Below are 22,039 nucleotides of genomic sequence, written 5' to 3' on the forward strand. Positions count from 1 at the left end.
GTCATAAAATGTGCTCTGAACTTCATCTAAGTTACAACAATAGAAAAACACAGTCTGCTGAACATAATACTACACAAACATTAGATGTTGCCATGGTTTAATTGCACATAACATGTAAACATTCACAGTGCAGGGAGGAAAAAGTATGTGAACCCTTGGACTTAATAACTGGTTGACCCTCCTTTGGCAGCAATAATCTCAACCAAACGTTTCTTGTAGTTGCAGATCAGACCTGCACAATGATCTGGAGTAATTGTGGATCACTCCTCTTCACAAAACTGTTTCAGTGTAGCAATATTCTTGGGATGTCTGGTGTGAATCGCTCTCTTAAGGTCATGCCACAGCATTTCAATCGGGTTGACGTCAGGACTCTGACTGGGCCACTCCAGAGGGTGTATTCTGTGCTGTTGAAGCCATTTTTGTGTTGACTTACTTGTATGCTTTGGGTCATTGTCCTGTTGCATCACTCATCCCCTGCGGAGCTTCAGTTGGCAGACAGATGGTTGTACGTTTTCCTGCAAAATGTCTTGATAAACCCTGGAATTCATTTTCCCATCAATGACAACAATCCGTCCAGGCCCTGAGGCAGCAAAGCAGCCTCAAACCATGATGCTCCCTCCGCCATGTTTTACAGTGGGGATGAGGTTTTGATGTTGGTGTGCTGTGCCTTTTTTTCTCCACACATAGTATTGTGTGTTTTTCCCAAACAACTCAATTTTGGTTTCATCTGTCTACAGTATATTTTGCCAGTAGTGCTGTGGAACATCCAGGTGCTCTTTTGCAAACTTCAAACGTGCTGCAATATTTTTTTGGGGACAGCAATGGCTTCCTCCGTGGTGTCCTCCCATGTACTCCATTCTTGTTTAATGTTTTCCTTATTGTAGATGTGTCAACAAAAATGTTAGCATGTACCAGAGATTTCTATAGGTCTTTAACTGACACTCTAGGATTCTTTTTTACCTCATGAAGCATTCTGCACTGTGCTCTTGCAGTCATTTTTACAGGACGACCACACCTAGGGATAATAGCAAGAGTGCTAAACTTTCTCCATTTATAGACAGTCTGTCTTACCGTGGACACATGAATATCAAGGCTTTTGGAGATACTTTTGTAACCCTTTCCAGATTCATGCAAGTCAACAATTCTTGACCGTAGGTCTTCTGAGAGCTCTTTTCTGCAAGGCATGGTTCACATCAGACAGTGCTTCTTGAAACCAGTAAACCCACAACAGGTGTGTGTTTTTAAAGGGCAGAACAGCTGTCAGCAACACATCCAATATCATCACACTGATTGGAGTCAAGGTTGGTTCACTCCTGGCTCCAATTAGCTCTTGGAGACGACATTAGGCTAGGGGCTCACATACTTTTTCATCCCTGCACTGTGAATGTTTACATGTTATGTGCAATTAAACCATGGCAACATCTAATGTTTGTGTAGTATTATTTTCAGCAGACTGTGTTTGTCTATTGTTGTGACTTAGATGAAGTTCACAGCACATTTTATGACCAATTCATGCAAAACTCCATGTAATCCCAAGGGGTTCACATACTTTTTCTTGCAACTGTACGACATGCTGTCGAACCATCAGGGGTGTCAAACTCACGTTGTCATTAGAGCGTCACACGATGTATTGGGACTTTTTTCCCCTTCACTAAACCAGGTGTGGACATGGGCATGGCCAGCATGGGCTGCAGCATTATGGCATCTGACCCACGGGCTGCGGGTTTGACAGCCCTGTCTTAGATTCTTCCCTAGTGAATATTGAACTAAATCTGGCAACTATCATCCTTCATTTCATCTACCTTCCATTATTTTCTCTACCATCACATTTTTTATTTGCAGATATTGCTAACATTATTTCTAGAAATTAGTCATATTTATAGCATGCTCAAGAACTAGGTGTTGTACCAGAGCAAAAAAAGTTTACTCACTGAGGTACTATATCAACAAATCATGGCTGCAGAATTGCAAATAACATGGAACGCTTTCCTTCTTCCAATTCAGTTTCAGGTGTTTAGCCCTTAATGCAGAGAGGAGGAACTTGTTTGTGTATGCATCCTTAGTTGAATCAATAACAACAATATGACCATTGTATTCTTACATATTCCCATGTACACTCTAGCAAAACTAATACCATAATACTTGCTAAAGTATTATAGAATCAGATTGTAATCCATTTAATTTCATACAGAGGGAGAAAAACAAATGTGTTGTCGAAAGGAACACCCTTTAAAAATAAATTAAGTCATTAGTTTGTAATATCTGGCTATTGCAAAATATTCTGATTCTTTCTAAATGCTAACACTTACTGTGCTTATCATTTGTTGATATTTAAAACTGTTAAACCACTCTTCCAAACATGCTGCTCAAGAAAATAAATAATGCACCAAAGGCTATAATTTTGAGAGGTAACATCTTGCTTTCTATTTCATTGTTTCCAAGCCACTTTCAAAAATTATGTAGTGTGCATGGTGAAAACAAAACTTTGAGCCAAATAAAAACCAAGTTTTTTATTGTTTGAATTTTTTTTATCTTCACACAATGTTTAAAGAAACAGATAAATCAATAATTCTAGAAGCTATCCTTGCTAGATTTAAGGTTATATTTTCAATTAAACATTTTATGGAAAAATGCAATAGTGATCTTAACAATTTTCAAGCGCTAGTGTGCCTGGTTTGTCTTAATCAGTGAATATGGTTCAGAGGTGGTATTCAGCAGGTTCTGACCAGTTGTGGAGAAACTGTAGCAGAATTTTTTAGTAGTTCAGAGAACCAGTAAATACCAACGCTGACTTTTTTCTGCCTCCCAAGTCCCAGCTGATCGGGAAAAAATGGGGATTTTGCAGTAACCTTCCCCTCGAGTGGGGAGGAAATGGAGATGTTACAGTATTCTTCCCCTTCCATGGCCACCAAGCCACGCAATGCTACCAAGCACGCCCACAGAACCAGTAGTATGTTTTAATCCCACCACTGATATGATTATCAATGGAAGCTGTCCAAAAAGCATTCTGAAGCCTAATTACTGATCAGGCCTTCATTTCTCAAATTTATCTGGCTTGTTCTCATATCCCAATACACACACAATTTTTCTGGATGCAAAAAAAAAAAAAAAAAAAGGAATCTGACCACATCAAATATTTCATAAATTTAACACTGTTTAGGACAGAGAAATTATGAAGAACAGAAAGGAAATGGCATTTAGCACTGGATTTCAGTTCTTTTAGTCTCAGTGCTGAACTCGTAGAAGAAAACAGCAGTTTCATTAGCAAATATGGGAACAAACAAGAAGATATAAAGTCTTTTTTAGTGACTAAGAAGGAGGTTCTTGAGTTCTGAAAGGTTGAAGAATTTATTCAAAGGCTTGAATTCAAATTTTCCATTTACCATCACTGCAGGATTAATTAAACTTGAAGTATTTATTGAACAATTAATAGTTTTTGCTGATATAGTCCAAATCCTCTTCCTCATTTTTATCCTATACATTTATATATCGTTGTCTGAATTTCTGAATGGAACTAAGATGGCAATAAAAATATATCATTAATTTTTAAAAAATGAATTTTCCCTATTATAGAAGGCTCATTTCAGCTAACTTTTTTGCTAGTGAAAAAAAGGGGGGTCACTTTTCTGTCCAAAGTTCCCACCAGTCATTTTGTCCATATCCTTCTACACACATATGCTCTAAAATAATTAAGAGAATGGGATAATCACCAGTGAAAACAAACATTCCACAGTGCAGTTGTCAATTGTAAATACAGATTCCTGGTGTACTCTAATGATCCATCATTAATCCATTACAGTTAATTGGGTGTTGCTCATATTTCTGCACATATATTCTCAGAGGCCCGATAGTCTCAATTATAAAGCAATCCTGGTTTTAGCAGTTTGACGTTTTCTCACAGCAGTTGCAGACAAAGAACCATTTTCTTGTGTAGTTCATCAATTAGGTGCTCCTTAAGAAACCCATCATCTGATGGAGCCATCCATTGGGACACTTTAAAGCCGACTCGCCAAAGAGGGGGAGCACCTCTGCATTCAGCAATGTAGGGATACATCCAGAAGTCATTGGCACCTACTCAATTAACCATCTAGCCGCAGTCCATTTTTCTTGCAAAAGGACAGGCAACAGGAATAGGGTGAGCAGGGAGATAGCATGCTGATGAATAACCGGAGACAGGCGCAGATAGACAGCTATGACAGAAGAGATGCCAAACCAGAATCAGACAAGGAGGAGCTGACCTGCTGATCAATCTTGGAAACCCTCATATCCAACTACAGTCCTGCTTCTCAGAAGAATGCCAGAAGAAACATGAGCACCACGTTAATGATGATGAGAAAAAGCAGAATGACAAACACCACCACACGTTGTGTGTCCGGGTTCATATTGCACCGGAGGAATGTGTGAAGAGCACTCCATTGGTGCCTGCTCTGTTTAGATCCCTTCGCCATGCTGACAAGAGCCCTGGCTCTAGAAAAACAGTATTTTAGCAGCTTAGCAGCACTGTCTCTGGAAAGAAAGCCAAGGAAGGGGGGGTGCAAACAATGGAGTCATTCTGCAGCTTTCAGAAAGCAAAACTTAATCAATTTCCTGCAACCATCATTATTATCAACTTTCAAGCATAATGCATGCACATGCTGGAACGGTGTTCTTCCCTTTCCAAGAAATTCTTATCTTTGTTTTATCTCAGCAAATCATCAGCTTTTCATTTTATCTTCCAGAAAAGAGCAGCCTCATTGCATTAGCTGAGTGAAGCTCCTGTAGCAGGAAGCCTCTGTGTGCTGAAACTCAGCAGTGAGACTGGCTTCCCAAAGAGCTTGTCAGCTATTTGCTAAGCACTGTAGCTAGGATACAGGCAATCCTTAGCAACTAGAGAAAGGATGGGCATGAGGCTTCCAGGAGAGCTGCAGAAATGGATATGACGAATCATCCTCACAATATAGCTGCGCGCGCGCACACACACACACACACACACACACACACACAAACACAATATACATAAATTATGTAGATAGCTGGAAATATATTGCAGCTAAAACAATGAAAACCTTTTGGTACCTTAACATAGAATTAATTAAATTTCTATACCACTTGTCTCACTAATACAGCAACTCCAGACAATTTACAATATAATAAAAAGTTTTTAAATGTTAAAAAACAATTAAAATTATAAAAATTGAGTAGAGAAATAAGTTAAAAAAAAAACCAAATATGATGGGCAGCCTTGAGGTGAGAATCTTCTCTAACCTGTCAGCCACCTCCAACATACGTAGGCTCCTATGGGGCCCCATGCCCAACAGCAGAATTCAAGTTTTTAGGCTCTTCCAGAAAGCCATGGGTATGGGAAGATCTCACCTCCAAAGGGCAAATATTCCAGAAGGCAGGGCCACAGCAGAAAATGCCCTTGCCCTGGATCCTGCAAGTTAAAATTCTTTGACCAATGGGATCTGAAGTAGCTCTTTCCACTGGAATGAATGAGATGGCTGAAGTCCCTCAGGGTGAGATGGTTCCTCTGATACCCTGAACCAATGCCAGAAAGGATATTAAAAGTAAAGTCCAATACCATGAATTGTACCTGGAAGCAAACTAGCATCCATTGTCACATATGCTACCTGAAAGGCTTCCAAAACAGTCTACACAGCTGCATTCTGTACCATAATATGGAATTATGGTATGAATACCCATGAATTACACTTCATCCATTGATTACAATTAGATCTATCTAATTAAATGGATCATAGTCTTCAAGAGTTTAACATTACTAAAAAGAAGATTGTGAAATTTAGAAGATAATTTATGTAAGTAGTCAGGAAATATTTTTTTCTTACAGAAAATATTTCCTTCTTACAAATTTTCTTTAGAAATTGCCTGATGAAGTTCAGAATTTATGCACAATTAAAATATTTTGAGAAATAATTAATCACAATAACATCAAAAACATGGCAGAAGAAAAATGTATTAGTTATGCTAGTTTCAGAGAGAATAAATATACCTGGTCCATCCATTCACAATGATCCTGGCAAGGAACATTTATTTATTTTGGTCAACAAAACCGTTTCTCTCAGGTGACTCTATTCAGTACTACAGAATGATATAGTTTCATCTAGGTAATAATACATAACAAATAATAATACAATATTTGCATTGTTCAGGAAAAACAATAGAGACAGGAGTGCATCAAATTTGAACTGTGATATTTAGCTACTGTTGTATGCTAACACAAGCTTCTGTATATTTTACCTTAGTACTTTCCTGTGTTACTTGCCAACTTGCAAGTAACATTTGTTGTATTGTAATGTAGTTTGTAATATACTATTCACAGATGAAACAGATCATAATCATGTATATTAAAATTTTACTTACATGTTCCCTCTCACAGTTTACTCTCTTGAACACAGCTGTGAGCACATGCATGTGTTTTCATACTTTTTAAAGAATAAAAAGTAAAATCATGAGTCCAGAATTTAAGAATATTCAATTCAAACATCAGTCTTGCTTTGAAATTATAAGAAAAAGGTTGACATCTTGCCACTACCAATTAAATTGGAGGACTGGTTCCTCCTTTGCCAAAAGCATCCACCAACCCACAAACATTTAGGTACGTTCCTTATTTGTGATTTACAGTACAACATCTTCATAGCATTACCAAGCCACTGTTGAAGTGATTTAAAGCCTTTCCACCTTATTGTGGTTTGGCCATCATGATTTAATAACTCTAGAAGACACTATAAAATGCTGGTGTGGAAAGAATCTTATCTTTCTCTCATATGAAGCATTTAAAAAAATGACACCAACAAATCTTTAACTCTTCTGGAGACCAAGATAAGGCAAAATGTGTTATTCTGTCTATTCAGTTTATAAGAAACTAATCCTTATTTCCTTTAGCCAAGGAATGAAGTATAGTAATGGTTGGCATGTCAATAGTTTGGAAAAGGTCCTTTCTAATATATACTATATTTTTCTACCAGCAAATATTTTTTTAAAGATTTCCCTAATATGACATTATGGTATCTTTTTTTAGAACAATTACAAAGTACAATAGTTGTGTAGGTATGATTAACAATGCATCCAAGTAGAAACAGCAATGATATATGTTTATATTTTTCACTTAATTCTTTTTATTTTTTTTGGAGTTTCTACAATTTTGTCCTGCCAACACATGGAAATAGCCCCTCATTAACAAAATGCATGGGTATCAAGTAAAAAAGTATAAGTTATGCCAGTCAAGCAAAATTATCTTCCGTAGGCAATATATAAAGCTTCCAATTATTCCTCATTATCTTTCCTTCTAGGCTTCTTAGTATCTTGATTCTTTTCTGGACACCCTCTAGTTCACCAATATTCTTCCTAAAATGCAGTGCGCTAGATGCACATTGTAGAGAGGGAAAATTGCTATCTTACCTGACATTATATTTTTGCTGAAGCAGCATAGAATTGCATTTCTTTTTTAAAAACTGCATCACATTGTATTTTGCATTTGTTCCTGTTGGAATTCAACTCAGCTTATCAAGATCATTATGAATCATACCATTACCTAAAGAAGTTACTAATTTTCTAACCTTGTGTCATCAACAAATTTGCTATTTTTCCCATCTTTAATCCAAGACATTTATTGAACAGTATGGGGCATTAGAACACAACCCAGAACTGAAACATTACACACTTTCAGCTTTTCATGGAGTTATTGGCATATACTTACTTGGTGTAATTGTTTAAACAGTTCTTCTGATTTATGATAAAATATTTCCCAATTTGTTCTACTAGAATCTCATGGGAGTTTTATCAAGTGCTTAAAAAAATCAGTGTACACTATGTCCACAGCATTTTTATAGTTTATTAAACCAATCACTCTGTCAAGAAAAGAATTCAAATTCATTTGGAATGTCTTGTTCTTGAGAAATGGATACTATGCACTGCTTTCACAAACTGACTGTTTAATCTTCCCAAAAGTTTGTGAAACTAATTAATTGGCAGTTATTCAGGTTGCACAGAAACAATCTTTTCACTTCTACTTTCCTCTGTCTTTACATCCATCTCATGATTCTTCAAAGATCAGACAAAGGATTTCCAAGATGACGTCTGCAGGCTTCCTCAAGTTTCTCAAATATAATTACTTTAGTTTTGAAGACAAACTCATTCATGCAAGCTGCAGTAGATGCTCTAATTGCCACTCCCTCTTTTGACAATTGTTTTGCTTAAGTTGATTTAAGCAAAAGTTGTTTTGAACAAAGTTCCTTTTGGGGAAGAAAAGGCAATGTAGGAATTCAAGAATTATATCTTCTGCCAATCTCCTACTATTATTATCATATCATGTACTCTTAGCAGGACCCCAGCCTTTCCTCTTTTTTTTACCACTGATGCAGGGGAAATCATCATTTTTATACTTTTAGCTTTCCTTGAAAGCCTATATTTCCTTTTATGCTTCAGGATTTTTTCCCTTTATTATAAACTACTTGGTGGTATATATTTTCCTTTTAACTCATAGCTAAGTTAAAAGTTCCCTCTGCAAACACAACAGTTTCCTGTTCTTATTGCCATGAACTTCCAGGATCATTTCTGAGAAGTGGCCAATCCTCCTGTACTCTCATTAATCTGAGATTACCATGGGACCCCACCTAGTATTTCTCAAAGCTTGATGAAATTGACTCTTCTGAAAACTAATGTGCATCCTTAATTTTTTTTAAATGGACACCTGTTTCTATACATTTTAAAATGCTAAACACATGCCTGTTTATATTGACAAATACAATTTGTGATGCAGAGCTGAAAACCTTCTTTGTCATTTGGGGCGTGGTCCATCTTCAAGTAAAATTTGTTTAAGATATACAGGTTTTTGAAAGATATTTCATTGTCAGTAAAAGTAAAACCCACTGACCTTCAGCAACTCTTTCTTTTAGTAAATAATCATAAGATCATGCTACAAGGTTCACGCTAGGATGGGTTCACTTTCTGTTTTAATAAAAGGTGAGAAAATTCAGAGAGACTTCCCACCTCTTCATAAAAGGAGTCATTGGTGAGAAATCAATCTTAAATGAGACAGCAAGTGTTACCATGTCAGAAAAGAAATATTTGAAAGTTGACAATGTGATAGAAAGGTCACTGGGTATAAATCAGACTCCAAATAATTACTTTTCTGAAATGTGTTGCATTGTCACTGACATCCAAAAGCAGTGGTGGGATTCAAATAATTTAATAACAGGTTCTGTGGGCATGGCTAGGTGGGCGTGGCTAGCCTCATGGTGCCACAAGGGCCAGATTAATTCTATGGCTTCTGCAGGCCATAGTTTGAGGATCCCTGCTAAGACACCAGCCAAGGCATGTGAGGCCAATAAGGGCGAGGCAGGGTAGGGCCAGCCAGCAATTTAACAACTCGTTCGGCCGAAGTGGTGCCAGTTGAATCCCACTACTGAGTACAGTATGTTAACAGAAAAAGGGGATACAAAACCTTTGGTATTAGAGATCTACCACCCCACCCCTGGCCATTGGCCTCCAAACCTTTCAAGCAGTTTTTTTTTTCTTTAATAGAAGAAATATTAGTTTATTATATTAATTTTATTCAAAATTCATATTTGTCCTTTCAATAACAATAATAGGATGGATAATAACCTCAAGTCTATTTAGATTATATTTAAATACCACTCAACCTATACCGTATAGGGGTGAATTTATTTCATTTTAGGCATCAAGAGCCATGACAGCTTAAAAATGAAAGAAAAACCTGAAGAGTTGAAAATTGCAGTAATAAAGATAGAAAAATTAAGCTGCAATTACATGACATTTGAAATTATTTATGGTGGATTTAAGAGCAAATAGCAAGTTTTGAGATGCTCTTGTTGGCAGGCTGCTGAGAGTGTTCAGTCTCTCATTTAGTTTTGCTCTTCAGGTGGGGAAAAGAGTAGAATAGAAGTGAAGGGACAACAGACTTTCCAGATTTGTCACACCAAGGCCTAAGGTACAATGCCAATTTTGGTGTGGTGTTGCAAGGGTTAAAAAAAATACCACAATAGCAAAGATACTTGAACCATTTCTTAATTTTAAAAAATACAACTATAAAGTTCATTGTACCATGAAACTAAAAAGATATTCATAATCACTAAAGCCCTGGATTTCATTTTTAGGACATAAAGACACAATTCAATTTAAACATTATTTAATTTACAATATAGGATAAAAATAAAATATGCCATACTGCATTGTAAATAGGCCAATACTTCTTCAGACTCCACTGCAAAGTGCAATCTAAGGTTGGTCATTGAATCAATTCCATTTTGAATTGAAGGTATTAGTCCATGCCTGATATAACCACTCTCTACATGTAATATACTTTTAGTAAAAGCTCTGTGATAGATGGGTTGACTCATTATCTCAACATGGAGAAATTAGCAGGAACATGGGAAGAAGATGGACGAAAGCTGAAGTGTCAGGTCAAATGTTTCTTTTTTTTACTTTCATCTTCATATTGAAGATTTTTTTTATAAAATACCAAGACTTGTATGATAAGCTTATCATGTGCTGCTGGTAACTGAGTGGTGGATATAGAAGTAGTTCCAAGGTGAAGATAGACAGTACTCACCTGCTAATTATTTAGATGACCTGTCAAAGTTGTTCTGTGACCATTGGCAGGAAAAGGGATATTTATTGTTTTATTGTGGTTTTAATGTTGTAAACTGCTTTGAGACGCTGTTAAAATTATTATTATTCCTTAATAATGCATAATGAGGAGCAAAACAAGGCAGTCTCTACAATTTTTAAAATTTAAAATCATCAGGTCCAATGGTGAAAATCAGACTGCAGAGAAATAAATAAGATTTGTTTACTCTCTCTCTACCAGCAATACCAGAATTATGTCTTTCATTATCTTTGGAAGAATAAATAAATAAATACGATATCAGATAAATTCTACTGCAGCACTGTAGTCAAGAAATGGAAGGAAGCCAGTATTGAAAATTTTAGACATTTGATATTTCATATTAGTAGGGTAGAAACCATTTAATAGGAATAATTCATGAGTACATTAGACAATATGCAAGGTATTTAAAAAGATGTCATTTTTCTCAAGCTTGGAAACATTTTATTAAGTTTGCTAAAAGTTCAAACTGAATTAAGAGACCTTTGTATCAAAAATGATGAGGATTTTGCAAGCAAAAGAAAAATGATTATTTTGAAGTGAAGAAATGTCACGAATCAACATTTATTTTGGCAATGATATATGATTTCTAAATTAATTGTGTGATGTTTCTGAATACAATGCTTTTATTCTAATCCAGGGCTTTCAAACGCATGTCGTCATGGCAGCATCACATGACATATCAGGATTCCCCCCCTTCGCTAAACCAGGAGGGGGCAGAGCCAGCACGTGATGCATCTAGTCCGCGAGCTGTGAGTTTGACACCCCTGTTCATTGTTAATAGTGTGATTTTTTATACACCATATTTTTCAGAATATAAGACTACCTTTTTTCCTCAAAAAGGAGGCTGAAAATATGGGTGTGTCTTATACATCGAATACAGTATTTTTTGCCTCCCGAAGCCCCGCCCCATTTACCAAAATGGCCGTGCATACTCTTATGGATGCTTTTAGGGAGCTCCTGGGGGCTGGGGAGGGAAGAAATGAGCAAAAAATGAGCCTTTTTTACCCCCCCGGCCCCCAGGAGCATTCTGTAAGCCTCGATAAGGCTATGCATGTACTTTTTTTTTTTTTACAAAAAACGGGCACATTTTTGTGAAAAACGGGCCATTTTTTGTTCATTTTGATCCCTCCCTAGGAGCACTCTGCAAGCCTCCCCAAAGTTATTCATGCTTTGGGGGGGGGCATTTTTGAGAGATTTGCAGAGTGCAAAAACTTTTTTTTTCCGTTTTGAAAAGCTCTTTAACTGATTGATGAGAATTACAAGGTTTTAGGTTTTATAGGTTTTATTGACATTTGTAGGCCGCCCTTTTCCCTGAGGGGACTCAGGGCGGCTCACAGAAAACCAAGGGAGGGGGAATACAACATTAAGACGACAACATATAATAAAATCAACACCATACATTCAATATTCGGGCGGGGTAACGGTCCTTATCCCCAGGCCTGACGGGCGAGCCAGTTCTTCAAGGCTGTGCGGAAGGCTTGGACGGTGGAGAGGGTACGAATCTCCACGGGGAGCTCGTTCCAAAGGGTCGGGGCGACTGCTGAAAAGGCCCTCCTCCTTGTAGTTGCCAGCCGACACTGGCTGGCCGATGGAATGCGGAGGAGGCCCAGTCTATGCGATCTTATAGGTCGTAGGGAGGTAATCGGCAGAAGGCGGTCTCTCAAGTATCCAGATCCACTGCCATGTAGGGCTTTATGGGTGAGTAAAAGCACCTTGAAGCGCATCCGGAGATCGACAGGTAGCCAGCGCAGCTCGCGGAGGATAGGTGTTATGCGGGTGAATCGGGGTGCACCCGCGATCACTCGCGCGGCCGCGTTCTGCACTAACTGAAGTCGCCGGATGTTCCTCAAGGGCAGCCCCATGTAGAGCACATTGCAGTATTCCAGCCTAGAGAGCACAAGGGCCCGAGTGACTGTTGTGAGTGCCTCCCGGTTCAGGTAGGGTCGCAACTGGCGCACCAGGCGTACCTGGGCGAATGCCCCCCTGGTCACAGCCGCTAAATGGTGGTCGAATGACAGCTGTGGATCCAGGAGGACTCCCAGATTGCGAACCCTCTCTGAGGGGTATAAAATTTGACCCCCCAGCCTGAGTGTTGGAATGTTGGCCAAATCTTTGGGAGGGAAACACAACAGCCACTCGGTCTTTTCTGGGTTGAGCACAAGCTTGTTAATCCTCATCCAGTCCATAACGGCCTCAAGACCCCGGCCCATCACGTCAACCGCTTCATTGATTTGGCACGGGGCGGACAGATACAATTGAGTATCGTCCGCATATTGATGGTATCTAATCCCGTGCCTGCGGATGATCTCTCCCAGCGGTTTCATGTAGATGTTGAATAGCAGGGGGGATAAGACCGAACCCTGCGGCACCCCATAATTTAGGGGCCTTGGGGACGATCTCTGCCCTCCCACTAACACCGACTGCGACCTGTCCGAGAGGTAGGAGGAGAACCACCGTAGCACGGTGCCTCCCACTCCCACCTCCCGCAGTCTTCGCAGAAGGATACCATGGTCGATGGTATCGAAAGCCGCTGAGAGGTCAAGGAGGACCAGGATGGAGGGATGTCCTTCATCTCTGGCTCTCCAAAGATCATCCATCAATGCGACCAAAGCGGTTTCTGTGCTGTAACCGGGTCTGAAGCCAGACTGGAAGGGGTCTAGATAGTTTGCTTCCTCCAAGGACCGTTGGAGCTGAAAGGCCACCACCTTCTCAACAACCTTCCCCAGAAAGGGGAGGTTGGAGACCGGGCGATAGCTGTTAAGAACAGCTGGATCCAAGGATGGTTTCTTCAGGAGGGGTCTCACCACCGCCTCTTTCAATGAGGCGGGGAAGTTCCCCTCCCGAAGGGAGGCGGTTACAACCGCCTGGATCCAGCCTCGTGTCACCTCACTGCAGTTAGCAACCAGCCATGAGGGACACGGATCCAGAACACAGGTGGAGGAACTTACAGCTCTCATGGCCTTGTCCACATCCCCGGGGATAACGTCCTGAAACTCAACCCAGAGCTGTTCTACTTGGTCCCCCTGTGCCTCGGCTGGAACTGCGGGTGTGGAGTCCAAGTCCGACCGAAACCGAGCAATTTTGTCCGCTAAGAATTGGGCATATTCTTCCGCTCTGCCCTGCAGGGGTTCCCCCGTCTCCCTTTTGTTTAATAGGGAGCGGGTTATCCTGAACAGGGCGGCTGGACGGGACTCAGCGGATGCAACCAGGGAGGCTATGTGTGATCTTTTAGCTGTCCTAAGTGCCCTAGTATATTCCCTGGTGCAGGTGGTTACCATTGCTCGGTTCGATTCGGACTTATCGGACCTCCAATGGTGCTCTAGGCATCTCCTCCGGCGCTTCATTTCCCGGAGCTCCTCGGTGAACCAAGGAGGCCTCCGGGATCCGCCGCCTCGGAGGGGCCGCAGTGGCGCAATCCGGTCGAGGGCCTCTGATGCTGCCGAGTGCCACGCAGCAGCCAGAGTCTCCACCGGACTGTGGGCGAAAATGTCAGGAATAACCCCAAGCTCTGTCTGGAACCTTGATGGCTCCATAAGACGCCTGGGGCGGAACCACCTGGTCGGTTCCTCCTCCCTACAGTGGGGGTTTGGCCTCCGGAAGTCGAGCCTCAGCAGGCAATGGTCTGACCACGACAGGGGTATGATGTCACTCCCCCTCAGACCAAGATCATAAATCCACTGCTCCGAGAGAAATACAAGGTCAAGCATGTGTCCCGCTGTATGGGTTGGGCCTCGAATTACTTGGGTCAAGCCCATGGCTGTCATGGAAGCCATGAACTCCCTCGTCCCATCAGAGTTTTCACCGAGCGATGGCAGATTAAAGTCCCCCAGGACCATCAGCCTAGGGAACTCAATCGCCAGCTCGGCTACCGACTCGAGGAGCGAGGGGAGGGCTGCTGCAACGCTGTTGGGAGGCAGGTACGTTAGCAGCAAACCCACTTGACCCTTGAGGTCCAACTTTAGCAGCAAAGACTCACACCCGACAATCTCCGGAGCAGGGACCCTGCGAGGAACTAACGACTCCCGGATAACAGCGGCCACACCCCCACCCCTTCCCTGGGCTCTCGGCTGATGCAGCACCTGAAATCCCTCTGGGCACAGCTCTACAAGGGGGACTCCTCCCTCTGGGCCCAGCCAGGTTTCAGTAATACATGCCAGGTCTGCCCTCTCGTCTATAATTAAGTCCCGGACGAGAGGAGCTTTATGAACAACAGACCTGGCATTTAGCGACAACAGCCTGAGGCCAGGGTCCTGACTACTCACGCCATCTGGTCTTGGAGTGGGACTCCCAGGGCCGGAAGGAGGGATCTCTGTAATGTAGCGAACCCTCCTTCCCCGGTAATGGCCTGCCCTGAAGTCCCCGCCGTATCTGCCCCTCCCTGTTACGACCGCAATACCCCGACCCTCTCCCGTGTCTCTAGTCCCCCCAACCACCCCTCCAGCCCCCGCAACTCCCGGCAGGTCCTCCGAATCACACATACTCATACACTCCCCCAAACAGTCCCCACGTAATCGTTAAAAACACAAAAATATACAACAATATAATCATAAAAAGTGGGACATTCATTCATCTCATACATACCTCATGCATAGCCCGTACAAAGAGAGAAAAAAAAGAAGAAAGTAAAGAAAGAATAAAGGTTAAAATAGTTGCGCAATTAATTAAAAGTTTTTAGGTGCGAGTTCGGTTCGTTACTGTCAACTGTCCATCTGTTGCCCAGACCAAAGTGTCCTTCTGGGAATAGAAACCAGTAGTGATGATGGTAATAGTCAGGGCTAAGACAAACAGGATCACAAGCCCTAGGTCTATGGGTGAGGAAAATCTGGTAGGCGAAGTCCCAAGCGGCAGGGAACCAATGTTGGTAAAATAGGCAGCGTTGATAGAGAGAGTAGTGTTGGTAACCAAGGCAGAGTTGGTAAAAGAGACAGTGCTGGAACAGGGGTCTATATTGCTGGAAGAAATAGTAACAGTACCAGCAGCGGTATTGATAAAAGGGGACAGCATTGGTGAGGGAAGTAATGTTGTTAAAAACAATGGTGTCGCTGTAAAGCCGAGTTAAGTATGGAGGGGAGGGGCATCCGGAAAAGGCTCCAGCCACGGCATGTCCAGTCAGCCGCCCGCTTTGCCTAAGCCGGACAAAGCCCCCGTTCGTATTTCCCAGCTCCAACCAATGATGATAAATCCTCAGCCCAGCCAAAGTCACCATAAAAACCCCCAGTTCTCTGAGCTGTCCGCCACTCTGTCCACCGAGTTGTTCTCCAGGCTTCAGAGCTTGTAAAGATGAAAATAGGGAAGGGGTCAAAGAACCCCTCCGTTGTTGAAGCCGCCGCGGTACGCCCTTACTTGTCTCCGCTCCCAGTGCCACCATGGAGCTGCTGCGCTTATCGCCTGGGATGCCCAGCCACCGCTGGGGCCGCCGGAGCCACCATAAAACGCTCTTCGTCGCCCCCTCCTCCACCATGACCATGCGGCCGCCGCGCCCGCCGCGGCCGCCGCGCCCGCCAGCAGGGACGCCCAGCCGCGTTGGAGAATTTAAAATCCCGGCTCGGCCGAAGGCGTCGGTTTTCCTCAGCTCGTGGCTCGTACAGGTCCTCCGAGTTTCTGGCATCCCGGAGGACCCTGGTGAGGGCGGTGAGAGGCTAATTCCACGGGCTCCTAGAGCTTTTTTCGCCAGGTCTTCTGCGACGAAGGAGCCCTGGCCGCCATTCCAATTCTCGCACATGCGCACAAGTGCTGTGCCAGCAAAAACAAAGTCCCAGATGCTGCAGATTGTCAGCTATTTCCTTCTCCAGCACATGGATAAATACACCTGGAAACATCTCTACCTACCTACCTACTCTCTCTCTCTCTCCTTACTTATCTACTGTATTTCTCTCCCTCTCTCTCTATTTCTCTCTCTCTATCTACCTCTACCTACCTACCTACCTACCTACACTCTCTCTCGCTACCTACCTACCTACTGTATTTCTCTCTCTCTCTCTATTTCTCTCTCTCTCTATCCCTTTATCTACCTACCTACTTATCTAACTACTCTCTCTCTCTTTCCTTACCTACCTACTGTATTTCTCTCTCTTTCTCTCCCTCTCTGTCCCTCTATCTACCTATCTACTTTTTTTTAATAATTTGCTTCTTCAAAACCTTGCTGTGTCTTATACTCCGATGTGTCTTATACTCCAAAAATATGGTATTATCTATAATAACACAAATATTATTATTTTAGTAGCTTAGCTTAATATTTTGATACTATTTATTTGGAGAACCAATATGGTGTAGTGGTTAAAGCATCAGGCTAGAAACCAGAAGACTGAGATCTAGTCCTGCCTTAGGCACAAAATTAGCTAGATGACCTTGGGCCGAACTCTCTTAGCTGTCATGAGCAAAAAGCCAAAACAAAAACAAACCCAACTAGACTCAAAGCTGTCTGTTTGTTTGCCTGTGTGTGTCTATATTTCTTTAACAATTTAGTAGGTTAAGTTTTCTCTAGAACATACGTCCTATTTTACTTTATCTTGATTTGTATAATCTTGTACTAAAAATTATTTTACCTATGCAACTCTGTAAGTTTTTTAAAAATTGAAATATTATGAGATATATACGTAACCAGACAGCAAATGAAAGTCTTCTGTGAAGTCAACATGCTAAAAAAAAAGCATTAAAAAGCAAAACCTGGGAGATGTGTTTGTAGTAACTAACCTCATCACTGGACAATCTACATGATTATTAAAAAGCAAAACACATTAATCCTGCTAGTTCTTCAAAGTAATAAACACCCTTCATTAGAAGTAGAGCAGCAGTTAAGGTTTTATTTGTACAAAATCCTTTGTTACAAACTAATTTTTGATCTTAAAATAACTGCATTTGTCTGAGTGATTATATATAGTTTCACAGCATACTTTCAATACACCAACTGCTCAGCACAGACTAGGTTTTCACAGTACAGCTGCCTTGGTAAGTTTATGCAGAAGGCAAGCACTGTCTTTGTATACCAAAGGTTTTTGAATGAATGTAAGAAAGAAATAATTTTCCATTGTGTACTTATTTTACTGAGTCAACTGGGCAGCCTCTATTTTTTTTTAAAAAAAAAATTATTTCCAAGCTGCTCAGAAAGACAAAATGATAGGCTACGGGCTATAAATCAATTTCCCAGAACTACTGAAGGCTGTCAATATTTCAAAATGTTCATGATAAAACAACCACCGTATGCCTGATACAATTGCCTCACAAGAACTAGCAATGCAAAAATTTGATTTCAAAAAGATAGGCCAGAAGGTATGCTGGCCCCACCTATTCAAAGTGACCTGGGAGGCAAAAAAAGGCATTTTCATGAACACCAGGTGCAGAATTGCACCTTACCCTCCTTACTGACACATCCCTCACTGCTAGGACAATGTCAGAATTCTTTCTTCGATGAATTCTATCAAATAGAATTAGATGGCATGTTTTAGCCACTATTGGAAACCAAGCCAAGGCCTCTGGGTTTTTGGCTTTAGCACAATATATGCATTCAGCCACTGTGTTTTATAAACCATGGATCATGTTAGGACTAAATGTAAACTAGGTAACTATGGCTTGTTCAAAAAAAAATTCACAACTTGCAAGACTCATAAATCTCATATTTACAAATGCTCAGAAAATCAGAGAAATATAGCTTGCACTCATAAAATCTCTAGGTAATGTCACAAGAATTTCTATTTTCCTTTTATATGAAGCAAGAATGACTTAATGCATCAGCTGTGTATAAGATTCCCCAGTCATTTTCTGAATGTACAACTTAGATTCATTCTAAGGGATAGCTAAGCACCTTAGCACCTTTTTTGAAATAAATCTTGCATCAGAAAATATCAAAGTGTTTAGAACTCTCTACCACGCATCTACTGGATTGCATCAAACTCACTATAGACTAGTAAATTAATTCAAAACAGGCCATTAATTGGAGATGATGATCATGATCATGAAACAATCATTTTAGATCAGAAAAATGCTAAGTTTACCAATTGATTCATATTATCTTAAAAACTGACTTTCCTCCACTCACCAATCCAGAAATAAGGTCATAAGCTGAGACTTTCTTTTCAAACTCCTGCCAGAAAGATGAGTCAGATAGAACACAAAATGTCCTTTTTTGAAAAGTTATCTGTTACCTACTTTACATGGCAGCAATTTGTCTCCTAGGGGTCTTTCACTCCAACCCTCCGAAAAGTTAAAAACAGATCAAATCAAAAATTGTTCATGTTACTTCCACCAATCATGAGATACGTTCCTGCAGTTCTTCAGAATATAAGAAAGCTAAATGTGGCCCTTGACTCCTTTGAACTTAACTTGTTGATCTAAATGGATGATACTTCATTATTTAAAGGACTGCTTTATAATTGTTGACATGTGCCCACTTGCAGGTTTAGACAATTATTGCTTTAGCAATGTGGAACGCTTCTCTCCCGGGAAGTGTTTTAAGCATTGTTACTAAGTATTTTCTTTTTGAAGTGTTAATGATATGGATGTTTAAATCTGCTTTCAATTTCATAAGGATATTGGTCTATACTTTTAAGCTGCAATTTTAAGTCCTGCCATGAGAAGAGATAAGTGTGTTTTTAGAAAAATGCACTTAACATTAAATGTGTTTTATTTGCCTTAATTACTAAAAGCTGCAGTACCTCATTAATAGCAAGTTGTTCTCCTCCACCACCTGGGTGGCCATAACGATGACTTGAACTTCGGAATTCTTCATATAAATCCTCTTCACTCCCAATGTCATCACTGGTTTTCTCTAATGATCCATCAGCAATTACTAAAATGACAAATACAAATATATACATTTGTTTAAGAATGTTGGCTAAATCAGGATGGAAGTAATGTGATTAATATGTTGAAGTCATGAATATAAAAACTATAAATAATCAATCTATACGTTTTTAAAGTTTAATTTAAAAAACAAAGCTATAATTTTAGGGCTATGAAATGCTTTAGATTTGAAGGAAAAATGTTGCAAAGCATGTGCTCTATCACAGTAGAATCCCAGGAAGAGACACCTTTATCTTCAGGAGTTGCAGAATCCAGCATGTTTCCCTGTCAATAATTTATAAACAGATCTAACAGAAATATTTTACAGAGGTCTGGTGAGGAAAGTGCATCAGCTACTACTCCTTGGAAAAAGGATAAAAATTTGGAATCTATCTACCATAGCATGCATTTTCTCATAATACATTAATTTCTTCTAAGGGTTCTTCAGCAACATTTCACCCCATCCCACATATAACAGCTTCAAACCAGACATAATTATACTCCCATCTGCCAATCTCAAAATGCAGAGAATGTACAACATCCTGAACAATCAGTGATAATCTCTTCTCCCTCCCCGCCCCACCAATGATAGAATACAAAGACCTATTTCTGACTGGAAAAATATCCTATTATAAAATAAATTGCAACTGAACTTCTCCTTTGTCTATATTTCAGCATACAGTAAGTGTCGGTGTGCAATCAGGTGATTTGTGAAGAAAAATATTAAGAAGTTGTTATGATTGAAAACTACATGGAGAATGGTCAGTCTCAGCTCAGTGAAACAAAAACATTGACATCCTTTGCTGTCATTTCTCTGTTGAAGTGGTTCCCATACTTGGCAACTTTAAGACTTGTGGACTTCAACTCCCAGAATTCTCCAGCCAGCAGAGCTCTGCTGGCTGGAGAATTCTGGGAGTTGAAGTCCACAAGTCTTAAAGTTGCCAAGTTTGGAAACCACTGCTCTGTTGCATTAATTATAACTACCTCATGCCCCCCCCCCCAAAAATAGTAAAGATGGAAATTTAAGTTCATAAGTAATTTAAAACCAGGCTTTCCCAAATAATTGTGACCAACACTATATGTTTCTAGGCAGCTGAATGATAGTGGTAGGAGACAACTAAGTTTTAAACCATCTATTGAAGCTACAAATTCAACAGGATGCTAATCTCTTCAGGATAGCTTGAATCTTGGAGCCAAAAGTAGAATGAGACAGAAGCTCCTGCCAATTGGAAAACAGATTGCCTATACAGTATGTGTAGACACAGAAATTCAAAGAAAAAGATAAAGTTTTCTGTTATTTTAATACACAGAATAGAATAAGAAAACAAATCATTTTCTAAAATAATTGACATTGTGAGTGTTATCAGGTGCAGAGAAGATTCCAAAGTGGGGCAAAGCATTAGCACAAAGTACCCAAAGCGGTTAGTCCATTAGCTGGCCTTAAAAGAAGTTGCAATCTACTAAACCCATGGACAGTAACAGTACATGACCTTAAAAGACTCCTTTTTTGAGTATTAAGATGTTACAGCTGAGAAAGAGTAAGAAACAGTTGCTCAGCCCTGCCCTATTATAGATAGACAGGAGACCACACATTTCTCTTCTTTTTCCATTCTTGCCTCAGTGAAAACTTTTGTTGCATCCCAATTCAGTCACAGAAGCATCATAGAGTACTGAAAGATACGTCCATTTGAAATAGTAGGAAAGACACTGCTAGTTAATATGGGCAACCAATGAACCTGAAAAAGTAATAGTATAACTAAGAAAAAAAAACTTTGTGGTTTCTGTTATAAGAAGAAACAAATATTTCCTGTATATACATTGAACTCCACCCCCCACCCCACCCCCCATTTGTCTACTCATTCTTGATTCCTGGAATCCTTTTGGGTCTAGATATCTCATTCTTTGGTTTGTCTTAATGCCTTTCATTTATTTATGACAACACAGGCTTTCAAATGTTTTAAACACCAACCACAGTGATGTACAAAGCAACATCCAAATAAAAATTGTAGCATGAAAATGATACTGAGATGGATCAGAAGCTGTGTAGAAACAACAGAAACTTTGTGCAAAGATCAACAGCACAATGGAAGTCACAATTGCTGATCTATGGTGATAGATTGGGAGAGGTTAATCTCAGTAGATTAATTTTTCACAACCACTGTTACCATTGCATTGACGATGTAAAAAAGATGTGGAGATTCTAGAAAGAGTGCAGAGAAGAGCAACAAAGATGATTAGGGGACTGGAGGCTAAAACATATGAGGAATGGTTGCAGGAACTGGGTATGTCTAGTTTAATGAAAAGAAGGATTAGGAGAGACATGATAACAGTGTTCTAATATCTCAGGGGTTGCCACAAAGAAGAGGGAGTCAAACTATTCTCCTGACAGTTAGAACAATTAATCCGTGGAACAGCTTGCCTCCAGAAGTTGTGAATGCCCCAACATTGAAAGTCTTTAAGAAGATGTTGGATAGCCATTTGTCTGAAATGGTATAGGGTTTCCTGCCTAGGCAAGGGTTGGACTAGAAGACCTCCAAGGTCCCTTCCAACTCTGCTATTGTATTGTATTGTATTATTCCTTCCACATCAATACTGAATAAGTCAAGCTTCCTTTATTATTCCTCCAACATCAAT

At 40.3% G+C, this 22,039-nt stretch overlaps 1 protein-coding gene across 3 annotated transcripts in view; it reads right to left on the reverse strand.

The window, feature by feature from the left end:
• ARHGEF4 (Rho guanine nucleotide exchange factor 4) overlaps positions 1-22,039 on the reverse strand; it is a 163,337-nt gene that overhangs the window by 18,770 nt on the left and 122,528 nt on the right. For all 3 annotated transcript variants that reach the window (XM_014052144.2, XM_087725686.1, XM_087725687.1), the window contains one exon: positions 19,279-19,412. In XM_014052144.2, the coding sequence (XP_013907619.2) occupies positions 19,279-19,412 (134 nt within the window). The remainder of the gene's footprint in view (positions 1-19,278; positions 19,413-22,039) is intronic.

Source organism: Thamnophis sirtalis, unplaced genomic scaffold (assembly GCF_051295495.1).
Source record: "Thamnophis sirtalis isolate CommonGarterSnake01/CBP01778 unplaced genomic scaffold, rThaSir2_p1.2 scaffold_11, whole genome shotgun sequence".
In the NCBI taxonomy this organism is placed as follows: Eukaryota; Metazoa; Chordata; class Lepidosauria; order Squamata; family Natricidae; genus Thamnophis; species Thamnophis sirtalis.